The 12,617-nt window shown below is 36.2% G+C and overlaps 1 protein-coding gene across 6 annotated transcripts in view; it reads left to right on the top strand.

Moving 5' to 3' along the window:
• FBXO15 (F-box protein 15) overlaps positions 1 to 12,617 on the top strand; it is a 106,303-nt gene that overhangs the window by 59,578 nt on the left and 34,108 nt on the right. For all 6 annotated transcript variants that reach the window (XM_020997743.2, XM_020997725.2, XM_078153547.1 and 3 more), the window contains 3 exons: positions 3,531 to 3,657; positions 6,867 to 6,949; positions 7,788 to 7,933. In XM_020997743.2, the coding sequence (XP_020853402.1) occupies positions 3,531 to 3,657; positions 6,867 to 6,949; positions 7,788 to 7,933 (356 nt within the window). The remainder of the gene's footprint in view (positions 1 to 3,530; positions 3,658 to 6,866; positions 6,950 to 7,787; positions 7,934 to 12,617) is intronic.

Genomic DNA, 12,617 nt, shown 5'->3' with positions numbered 1-12,617 from the left:
AATAGATGCTTAATAAGTAGTGGTACTGGTTTTTGTTCTGAATGATTTGAGAGTTTGTTATGGTGCTGGGTACTTTTGGATAAATTGTTCTTTTTCTCTATATGTCCACATAGATATAGATATAGATATATCTATATATCTCCTTCCTGAAGTAGACAAGAAAACTTTTTTTTTTAAACGAAGACTTGAAGTATATTTTTGGAAGTGTTTTTGTTTGAGTGGGCACTTTATGTTACCCCTTTTAATGTCATGCCTAATGCAATTAGCCTTTTAGCAAAGCATGTAGCTTTATATAGTGTGTATCCATTTCTGGAGAGTGCATTCTGGATCATTTTCTTAGATTCAGCAAATGCTATATCACTTGACAACATGTAGCATATTGTTTACAATCTTTAGATCAAAAGTACAGACATTAATTAAATGAATGAATGACAATCTCACTTAAGTTAGGTGAATGCCGTTGCATGTCTCAAAATTGTCATAATATCTGTGATGATAGATATTAGATAATGACAAATGCTAGAAATTATTGGAGAAACTCATTAGCTGTAATTTATTCTCATTGACTCTCAATGGGCTTTAGCTAGTACTTGATAAATTGTGGGTAAACATACAATAAAAACATTTTTCACAAATTTGTTTCAGTAGACTTTTTATTGCGTGTGTGTGTGTATTTATATATGTAAATGTTTTCATTAAGAAGGAGTAGGAATACTGTTATCGATTAGCATGATAGGAAAGGAGAAACTATTGTGGCCTCCCCCCTTTTCTTACCTTATAGTCACTTGAGGATAGGTAAATCAAAACTCCTATTTGGCATGATTTGAATTTCTCCTCAGACTCATGAATTTTCCTAAATCACTAATGTATGAAGCTTGAATACTTTGCCTTATGTTGCCCCAAATTTATGGGAAATGCTTGGTTAAATGTGCCCATTGCTGGTTGTGGCGATAGGGCTAATTAAATAGTGTTTCTTTCGATGGGCAAAGCTTTATTTTCCTAAATTCCCCAATCTTTTCCATTCCAGGGCATGTAAATTTTGTACCAGGTTAGGAATTACTATCCACATTCATGTGGTCATCTACCAGATTAACCGTGTGTAGGCGGGTTCGTGTGTTCCTAATCAGAGCTCTAGGCAAGATTCGAAAATTGCTCCCTCCTTTATGTTTCCTCCTGAGGGCTTTAGCCTTCATTGAAACAAATGCAAATTAAGACAAAACAAATACCTATGGGTTATGGAAATTATACAAACTTTTTTAATCCCTCTGAATCTTGTACCCTAAGGACTTTCTTCCTTGCCTCCCCATAATCATATCATGTATTCTCTTGATGAATTAACAGGTATAGAAATGTCTGGGCAGCATTAGAGTAATTGATTTCTTGCCCTGTCTAGATTACCCTGTCACTTAGAAAAATTAAGAAGGAATCAGGTAGTCTAGGTCACAGGGGTGGGGAACCTGTGGCCTTGAGGCTTCATGTGGCCCTCCAGGTTCTCAAGTGTGGCCCTTTGGCTGAATCCAAACTTCACAGAACAAATTCCCTTAATAAAAAGATTTGTTCTGGAAAACTTGGCTGCACCCAAGTACCTAGAAGGCAAGGCCGCAGGTTCCCCAACCCTGGTCTAGTACAATGGAACACAATAAAATGAAATTAACATTTATTATGTACCTGCTGTGTTCTGTCCTAGGGTTTGGGTGAGAAAATTTTATATGAATCAAGATTGTTTGCTAGAGAAATATGACTAACACATAAGTACAGAATGAAATAATATGTTTTATTCTGGGGAGGGAGGATAAAGTAAGGCTTCCTAGAGGATGCAGCTTTTGAATTACACTTTAAAGGAGGGGTAAGAATTGAGCAAGTATGAATGACATTCAAGGCATAGGGAACTATATAAATAAATGCATGGAAATGAGAGCAGGCCAGTTCTGCTAAAAGATAAAAAAACTATAAATCTGAGCTATTAATAATAATAGTAATAATTGATAATGATAATTTGTGGGTAGAGTTTTATGAAGTAGAGAGGGAGCTATGTAGCACCAAATTCGGGAAAGCACATTAAAAGGATATGTTTTTAATGTGCATGATAGTGGGATTATAGGTTTAGGTTTAGAAAGGGACAATAAGAGGTCATATAGTCTTATCATTTTATGTATGAAGAAACTAGCTTAGTTACTTGACCAAGTTCATGAAGGTATAATTGTATCTCACGTTTGTGAAGCATTTTAATGTTTACATAATACATAATATAGCACGAAGTCTTAATTTTATGGATGAACAAACCAAGGCTCTGAGAGGCTAAACTATTTGCCTGTAGTCATAAAGTTATTAAATGCCAGAGCCAGGATACCAATCCAGGTCACCTAATTCTGAGTCCAGTGATCTTTCCACTATATTCCACAATGTACCAAAATGTCTTGATGCTTTAGTGGAGAATTTTCAGTCACCTTTTTCCTATAGAGATTCTACATAGGGGTTAGCTATATAGCATGTTAGTAAAGCCTTTAGAATTGGCCCCTGAACTAATGTCCAAACCAATATTTAGAAGAAATCTTTTTGAAAATGTTCTCTTGGTTGCTAAGGATGAGGAGAGTCCTAGGTGATTATTATACTGTTTACAATATATTTTATTGTTAAAGTTGATTTTAAAAACTGGCTAATGTTATTTGATTTACTTGGTCAAAATTTCTACTTTTATGTTATTTGTAATTTACTCCCAGTCATTCAAAAGAAAATTTCCATAATGTCTGCTTACATGAAAATATTAAAAACAGATTTTGTTTTGTAATTTGTTTTGAGTGTTACCAAGTCAACATTTGTAAATTCTGTACTAGTAATGAATTTAGAAGGCTTTTTTAGTCTAACAGTAGTCTGATTTTTTCAGATAGCCAGTTGTTTGTTTTATTGAAGAACAAAATGATATAGTGCAACAAATGATGGACAAGAGGAATATGGTTTGAAATTCTGGCTCTCACCTTAAGAGGTGTTATCCTGGGCAAGTCAGTTAACATTACTGAGTCTCAGTTTCCTCATCTGTAAAATGTGGATAATCCTTGGACTAGGGGTATCCAAGAAAAACCTTTTGTTAATTTTAAAGTGTTGTATAAATGTGAGTTATATTTCAGTTTCTACACATGACTTTTAAATCATCTTAGATTTATTATTTTTCCTCCACTTGGTCAGCATCATTTATGGAGTGTTCTTTGTGACTAAAGCACTGTGTAGTAGGTATTAAAGGAAAGAGAGAAGCTAATTTTGTCTCCCTTGTTATCTTTTTGACTGGGGCTTTGAATTGCAGAGAGAGTAATGGGAATTCAATTTGAATGAGAAGTGAAAATGAAATTGAGGGCTGATATTTTCCTATTTCTCTACAAAAGTTAGCTTTTTTTTCCTCCTCAATGTTGTCACCAATTGCAAAAGTAGATTTTTAATATCTTCTTAATTGATATTCTTAGATGTGATAATTAACAACTTTGATAATACTAAAACTCACTTCTTTCTTTCCTCGGTTTGGCATTTGATGTTCAAAGACCTCGAAGGCGTTCCTTAGTTGCTGAGTACAATCTGACTAACCTAACTAAATCCACTTCGATTGGCTCTGACAGACTTATTCGGACGTTCTGCCTAAACCCAGGGCTTCTAGTTGGTCTATGGAAGGTAAGAATGGAGTCCTTTTTGTATAGTGGAGTTCTGTTTACCTCTGTGTGAAAACATTGGTATGCATTTACTACTTATAACAGGTCAATATTAGGCTTTATGAGGCTTATATTATCAGAACCTGTATTCACTGCTGTGTAATGAATTTTCCTGTATTCTCAAGGTTTTATTTAACTATTAACCACATACGAATGATTAACAAGTCCACATTTTTAGTTGTGGACCTCTGACTCCTTCAGTCTTTATGTTTCTAGTTGTCATCAGACATCAAAAAACACTGACACCTGAAATTAACATGTTGAGAATGTTTTATCTTCTTTTTTAACAGATATAACACTACTATTTCCCTTGACTCCTTAGAATCAATACATTTTTGTCTCTTTACTTTTCCTTTGTCCCTTAACACTCATGTATCACTAAGCCCTGCTGATTCCTTCTTTACAATGTCTTTTGGATTTTCTTCCTTTTCAGTTCTACAGTCATTACTTTCCATCAAAAGTCATTACTATCCATCACCTTTTATTGATGGATAAATATGCTGGCTCCCTGGTTGATTTCTCTGCCTCTCATCATTCCCTTTCTAAACCATTTTGCATACAACTACTAAGATAATTTTAGTGAAACACTGTTGTTATCATGTCACTTCTCTGACTCCCCTAATCCCGATTAGGATTTCACATTTACTCATATCAAATCCAAACTACTTACCTTGGTATTTAAGGTTTGCTACCATCTGTACTCCTTTTGTTCATTATCTTACCAACTTATTTTGTGTACAGATTACTCTGTGTAGATTTCTACTCCATCCAAACTAATGTTCTGCCATTTCTCCTACACCACCCTGAGACTTGCTTTATTTAGTATATCCTTATCATTGCCTCAGATGCACTCCTTCCCCCACACCCTCCAACCTTTCCTTAAAAACTTGATGAGAACTCACTTCTATTAGGAAACTTGCATGATTATCACTTCTTACCTATTAACTTCTCCAGTTAGTTACTTATTCAGCACCTATTCACTCCGTTACTCTATATTGCACCTATTGATATGTTGCTTAGTTCGTGATCTCTTTTGTTGTTTTATCTATGTGTGTTCCATCTAGATTTCAAGTTTTATGAGGCTCAGGACCATGTCTTTTGCTTCTTTTATACTCTTCCTCTGCTTACTCACCCATAGAGCCTATTGTGGTGCTTTTCATAGCTCTCAGTGAATGTGGTTGATTAACCAGATAGGACATTGAACATAATTTACCATTTTAGAAGAGAATTTAACCATTTGCCCTTCCCTTGTTAGGTCAGTTTCTTGTTTTTCAGTGGAGCTAGTTGATAGCTAGGTCTCTTTACAGAGTTGGATTCTCTGGGTAAAAGAAGTATAGTCTTACGTTTTCATATTTAGGTCAAACCTTTGCAAGTCTGAATAAGTGGTTGGTAAGGTAAACCACAGGAGTTTAGGATTCTATACCACCATTTTCATTCTGGGAATAGTCTATAAAAGGAATGGTGGGGATGGGGGAAGTAGAGAATCATGTCTCCTGTGGTTTTTATTACTCCTTCCCTCTTGTACCCATTTTGTCTTTATTTTTTCCCCTTGTTCTGTGGATTTAAATGACTTGATCTCTGTCTCTCTTTTTTTTTTTTGTCTTTTGTTTAGTATCCTTCAGGTTATTCTGTAGAAGATGACTTGTAGGAAATTTAGTTAAATTCTCCAGATATTTATTAAGGGGCTACCATATATAAGGTACTGTACTAGGTCCTGGAGATATAGCATAGTCCTGGTTTTCAAGGAATTTGCAGACTAATGCTGGAGTAGGAAGGTAGGGACGAAACATGTACAGAAGTAAATATATTACAAAATAGAATGCGATAAGAGCGAAGAGCAGTTCCATATAAATACTATGAGAAATTTGAGGAAGGAGAAATCACTGAGCTGGAAGAATTGAGAAAGGCTTAATTGAAGGAATGTCAGAAGAATTGAACTTTGAAGGAAGAGAAGGATTTCAGTAGATTGAGAGATGGCTGGAGTACCTACAGGTTATGGGGTTTGTGCAACTATTCAGAGGTGAGGAAAAGACAGGAAGAGATTGGGAAGCCATTAGTAGTCCAGTTGGACTTAAATTCAGAGGGCAAAAGGAAGAATAGTGTGAAGGGAAAATTGCAAATATAGATTGGAGTCTAGCGACTGCAGAAAACCTTGAATTTAATTTCTGAGCAGTGGTAGGTTATTTTGGCAGCAACGTTTAGGATATATTGGAAAGCATAAGGGACAAGAAGCAGTAAGACTAGGCTTTTAAAACTATTCTGAAACAAATGTAATGAGGCTCAGAATTTAGGATGGTTGCAGTGTGAGTGGATAGGGGTGGATGAATCCAAGAGATGTTAATGGAAGTAGAATTGTCAGGAATTGGCAACTGATTATATATTGGGAAAAGGGGAGGGGCAGGAGTAAAGATATCAAGGTTTTTGAGCCTGGGTGACTTGGATATTAGTTCTGTCATTAACAGAAGCAGGAAGTTGGGAGGAGAAAGTTTTTTTGGAGGGGAAAACACAGATTGTGTTTGAAACTCTGGTTTAATATTCAAGTAGAAGTATCTATCATGCAGTTGGAAATGTAGTAGTAGAACTTATGGGAGAGTTTAGGGTTGGTTACATAGTCATGGGAATCATCTGCATGGAGGTAATAATTGAAACCATGAGAGTGGATGAGAATGCTAAGAGTTAAACTTTTTAACTATCTAATTACAGTGTTAACAATGATGATTACTGGTGAAATTAACTGTTTATGTTAAAGTTGGATTATTTTTAACTTTCTTTTCTATTTGTAAAGAATACTAATTAAACTTTTTTTGGAAAAAGCCATAAATATTTTCAGTGTTATCTCATATATGTGTTATCTATCTGTCTGTCTATCTATTTATTTATATCTCTATTATCTTGTTCCTTCCATAAGTTCCAGGATGCTGTAGGTTAAATCTTCATGGGTATCACTTGTAATACAGTGTTTGTGTGAATTGTGGCTGTCCTGTCTGTTAGTATAATGTATAAGTCTTATTAAATAGTAATTCTATATTAGCAGTAATAATATACTAGCATTGTACCAATCTTGTAGCAGCATTTATTGGCAAGATTTGTGTGCCATTTTCTTTAAGAAGACCTCATAAAAAATTAAAGTAGTCTGGGTGAAAAATGTGTTCTTTGTAATTAACTTTCCAGAAAGAGAAGGAAATGGCTTTTGTTATGGCGAATCTTCATTTTCATCTACTGGTGGAGAGAAGCACTTTAGGCTCAGCCACTGTGTACGTACTGAATTCTTGTTTTTCACGTTTTGTAGAGTAAATGTGAAAGAGAATCAGAATTTCAAATCAACTTATGCTAAGGATCATTACAAAGATCTTCAAACAATTGGCATAGCCCAGTGGCATGTTGCTGCTGAAGTTTCTGGATTATTCATGAGCACATTTCCTTTATTTGTTAGGGGCTAAAAAATGTGTCATGATTATGGATGATTAAGGGGAAACAACTTCCATTATAGCAAGAAGTCATTGCTTTTCAAGCCCCCCTTACTGAGAGAATTCTTGTTTTCTTTCTCAGAAAAGATTTGTGATTTATCCCCTTTATTGAATAGAACTTAATCTTTCTGAGTTGCAATCTTTTTACCTAGCTTTAAGAAATAAGTTACCTTTGGCACGTTTTTCTGCCTGAAGGTGTTCTTTTATTGCTGATTAGAATGCTAAGAAAGGGATAGAGTTGCATTTGGATAGTCAAGAGTCCTGGGAGTATATTTCTAAACACCATGGATCAAATGTATTCACCCTGGGTGGGGTTTACCCATGCATATTTTATGTCTTCTAGTTGCCCACAGAACTGATATCCTGCATTGGTTTGGAGAAATGAACATTTTATAGGAGTTAACAAAGGCTATGTCAGTTTAAACCTCATGGGTTATGTAATGTTGAGAATTATTGGGAATCTTGTTGTCTTTTTACAGTAGTGGTGACAGTGATGGGGTATGTATGTGTTTTTTAAAAAATAAAATTATACAATCCTAAATCTTCAGGGCCCAAAGTGACCTTTGTGTTTGACTTTTGGTATTGTTTGTTGAGTTACATGTTCGTGTGTATTTTTTTTTTAAAGCCCTTATATGCTGCCGCCTCACATTCCTTTTCTGGATGACATTGACCAACAATATGGACTACATGGTTATCAGCTCCATGTTGACATGCACAGTGGTGGAAGTTCCTACCTTTGTGGTACCTTTCGTAATCTCTTCAGCAGGAAAGGTGAAGTTGATTGAATTTTAATTTTTATTTCACATTTTTGAAGTAGGAGGGTCTGGTGAACAAAGTTATAACTGGCAGTTCTTAGGCCCTGTCAACCACTATCCACTTTTCCTAACATGTGACCCCTTTTTCCTTCTGTGATACCTTTTCCCTTCTCTATGCAACTTCTAGGATGTGTGCTGGTTGTTTCTGCATTTCTCTTTGCCTCTTTTTAGCATCATAACTGTCCCTAACATGGCACCCATTTTGTCATCTTCCCACTGGTGCTTGTATCTGTGTTCAAATCCCTCTCTTCCCCTTATCTCTTGAATTCCTTGTTGGTAAGGGAACAGTAGAAAGAAATTCTGGCAAGAGAGATATTGGTGAGAAGCATCATCTGATGACTGTGCTTCTTCCTTTTCGGCCTGTATCCTCCTGCACTCTATGAAGCCTGAGCTGACTATACTCAATATTTAGTGCCAGAGTACTTCCTGACAATGTGGTAAGCCCTAGAGCTGGATTGTGCAAAACGATTATTATAATTCCTGAAATGAAATGATTGATGAATATGTGTGTGGCATAACAATGGGGGAAGAGGACAGGACCTGTGTAAAATAGGAATAAGAAGAGACTAGTTCTCTCTTTTCTTACTTATTACATCTGAGACCAAGCCAAAGCCAACAACTAAGCTTGGGTCTAGCAGTATAAAGAGAAAGGGAAATAAACTTGAGACAAGGAGCCAGAGGGGAAGGGAAAAGCTGGGGAACTTTTGGTGATTAAGTTAGAGGGAAGGAGGAAATAAGACCACTCGGTAGGGTTAAGACAGAGAAGAAAGAGGAGGGGGTAGAGGAATGGGAAAGAGAGCAAGAGGAGATGATGTATAGAATAGCTAGGAATGGAAGGAAGAAATTTTAGGAGCTGGTATATATGCTTAGGTAGAATGGGTAAGGGCAATAATAATTCACAGGAACAGTGGTGAAGGATTGATTAATAACTCACATTTACATTATACTGTAACAGTTCATCTTCCTTTGAAGCACCCTGAATATACCACCAGTAGGGAGACCACTTGAAGCTACTTCTCCAAATTAAATATCTCCAGTTTGTTTAACTGATTTATCAAATGGCATGCTCCCAACAAGGCCTTTTACTGTCCTGATTGTCCTCTGGATATTTACAAGCTTATTTATGTCTTCCCTAAAATGTGATACTTAGAATTGAATATGTTATCTCCATATGACATCTAAACAATGATCACTATATTGAATCTATCAACTTCCTTAGTTCTGAGTATTATACTTTTCTTCATTCAGTCTTAGATCATGTGTTTAACTTATATTAAGTTAACCATCTATTAAATGCCGAGATCTTTTAGATGCACTCTTATCTAGTCATATGACTCTCCACTTTATATTTGAAAAGTTGACTTTTGAACTTGAGTATAGGACTTTCATTCCTAATTAATTTCATCTTACTACATTTCTCACAGTATTCCAAGAGACCCTCAAGATTTTTTTGGATCCTCCCTCTCATTCACTGTGTTAGCTATTTCTCCTAGTTTTGTGTCATCTGCAAATTTGATAAGCTTTCCACTTATATCTTTATGTAAGTCATTGATAAAAATATTAAGTAGAAGAGATGCTCTACTAAACACCTTTTTCCTAATTAACATAGAATGATTAATGTCTACTTTAGCCATTTTGCCAGTTCCAAATCTATATAATTATAAAAAGACATTAAATTAGTGTGATATGACTTGTTCTTTGTGAAGTCATGCTGGCCTTTGGAGATTATTGCTTCCCTTTGTAAATGGTTACTAAGTTCCTGTTTAATAATATGTTATAGAATTTTGCTAGGAATCCAGATCAAGTTTACTGGCCTATGCTTGAAGACATTTAGTGGTAAGTTCCCTATCACTATAGACTACCCACTAAAGGTAGTCTGTACCTCTTTTGGACAGCCCATTTGTTAGGAAATTTTTCCTGAAATCATACCCAAATTTCAATATTTGTAATTTCTACCCATTTGGCCTGGTTCTGCCCTCTGGAAAAAAACAGTTTATTTCTGATAAAAAAAAATTAGATCATTTACCCTTCTCTAGTCCGGCAGCACTTCCCATGTTCTCCATGATCTTTCTGATTATAATATCCTGTCTTTCCATCTTTCTCTCTTTCCCATACTTCCTAAACCTATTCTTTCCCCTTGCTACAATCACGAGGTACTCATTGTCTTTTCCTCTGTATTTAGTCTATCACCCCTGTAGGTCCCTCCCTTTATAATCTTTTACTCTGTCGTTAATCAGTTCAGTTATGCATTATCATCCACTTTTGATTGCCTTGCTTCCTTGTCTTTCTGCTGCACGTTGCCTTTTTAGCCCTCAATATTTCATTATTTCTACTACCTAATTCTTCTTATACTCATGGGCTTATAAATTTAGAGCTACACGTGTTATTATAGTCCACCGTCCTTATTTTACAGATGAAGAAACTCAGAACTCGGCCTGAGATTAAGAGGCCCAAGGAAATTAAGTGACTTTCTAAAAGATCAAATAGATCTAGTAATTATGAGGAGTTTCCTCTTAAGTACAGAGTCAAATCTTTTTTTCAGTATTCCACCCTGTCTTTTCTGTGTTGCTGTAAGAAATCTTGCCATCATGCTCGCTAGTTACAGATTTATATTACATAGTTTTAACTAGGCCTTCACTGCTATACAGTAATCTTCTTTATTCTTCCCTAATTGACCTTCTGTCATATTCCCCTTGGCGCCTGTTCCAAATTTCCAAAAGGAGGGCGCATCTCTAATACATGTCAGAGGAGGGACTTTTCTTATGCAAAAGAGAAAACTGGGAAGGTATCTTGGAGCTGATATACCATTGCTCTGATCTGGACACACTATTCCATTATCATCTACATAAAGGAAGAAAAGGAGGAAACAAGCATTTATTAAGCTCCTACTATGTACCAGACACTGTGCTAAGCACTTTAGAAATATAATATTTGATCTTCACGACAACCCTGGGAGGTAAGTGCTGTTACTATCCCTATTTTATAATTGAGGAAACTGAGATAGGATGAGGTTAAGTGACTTGCCCAGGGTCACATAGCTAGTGTGAGACTGGTCTCCAGCTGGATTTGAACTCAGGTCTTCCTGACTCCAGGCCCAGCATCCAATGCACTGTGCTGCCTGGCAGCTTGGAAGAACATACTTTAAATAAAACTCTTTGGTATGTAAATCTTAGGCATATATTTCCTTTTCCTCCTTCTGATTTGGATAGAAGATTTTAAATTCTTTGCTCCTTTGTTCTCTTACTGCTCTTCTCTTATCAAATCTTAATCCTGAAGTATTCCTTCTCTCCTCAGCCACTGAATGTAGCTGATGGGTCTGTTAACCTTGCCAATTTGCTATTTTAGAAATTCACGTATTGCAACCTCAGCTGGACTCTCATTGTATCAAGGTATTCCTTTGGTTCCATCATAATTGATTCCTTGTCTCAATTCCCATAGAAACTATTTCAAATCTCATCTTTCCTACATAAGCCCTGCTCCCTTTCTCTTTAGGGTCTTATCTCTTTTCTGAAAAAATTGAGGGCATTAGATGTGAACTTCATCTTTGCCCATTCTCTTCATCTTAAAACCCTGGATATCTTCTACTCTAGTGATCTCCCAGTCTCTGAAAAGAGATGGTCGTTTTCCTTGCCAAGGCCAGCCCTTCTATATGTGCATTTGATTCCATTTCCTACCATTTTTTCCGGTAGAGTGCATCCTTATCCCTCCTTTCTCTTTCTTCAGCCTTTCTCTATCTACTAGTTCCTTCCCATTGCCTTCAGATGTGCCTAAGTCTTCCTCATCTTTAAAAATAAAACAAAAGCTTCGTAGACCTCACAATCCCCTCAAGATATGATCCTATAGCTCTCCTCACTTTCATAGCCAAATTAATTGAAAAACAACAACTGTACTCACTGTCTCAACTTGTTTTGCTCCCACTCTTCAGTGCTTAGCTTTCTGGCTTCTAATCTCATCACTCAACTAAAACTGCTCTCTCCAAAGTTACTAATAATCTCTTATTTGCCAAATCTGATAAAGTTTTCTCAGACCATATTTTTCTCTCTCTGTCTCCTGCATTTGACATTGCTAACCACACTGCATTGTATATTCTGTCCTCTAAGTTTTTGTGACATCTTCCTCTCCCTATCTTCCTAATCACTCCTTCTTAGTCCCTTTTGTGGGCTCATTGTTTGTAATATTGGCATTAGCCTGGCCTCTCCCTCTCCCTCACCTTACATATCAAATCAATTGCTAAATCTTTCTGTTTTTTCTTTACATCTCTTAAATCTTACCCCTTCTCTCTAATTACAGAATTGCCACTTTAGTTAAAGCTTTGTTTATCTCTTGCCTAGTTCCTAATTGGACTCTGTGCCTCAAGTTTCTTCCCACTCCAGTTCATACTACACTGCTGCTAAAGTAATTTTCTTTAAATGCAGATCTGACCATGTGACTCTCCTACTCATTCAACTTCAGTGACTTCTTATTGCCTTTAGGATGAAGTACAAAATCTTCTGTTTAGCTTTTAAAGCATACCACAACCCAGCCCTAACCTATCATTCAAGTCTCATTAGATTGTTACTCCCTTTCTGTACTCTGTAAATCCATCTCCTTTCTCTGTGTTTTTGTGTTGGTCATCCCATTTACCTAGAATGTATAGTGTC

The sequence above is a fragment of the Phascolarctos cinereus genome, unplaced genomic scaffold (assembly GCF_003287225.1).
Source record: "Phascolarctos cinereus isolate Bilbo 61053 unplaced genomic scaffold, phaCin_HiC Scaffold_4;HRSCAF=312, whole genome shotgun sequence".
NCBI lineage: Eukaryota > Metazoa > Chordata > Mammalia > Diprotodontia > Phascolarctidae > Phascolarctos > Phascolarctos cinereus.
Note: the sequence above shows the minus strand (reverse complement) of the source record. Positions and strands in the feature narration are given on the sequence as shown.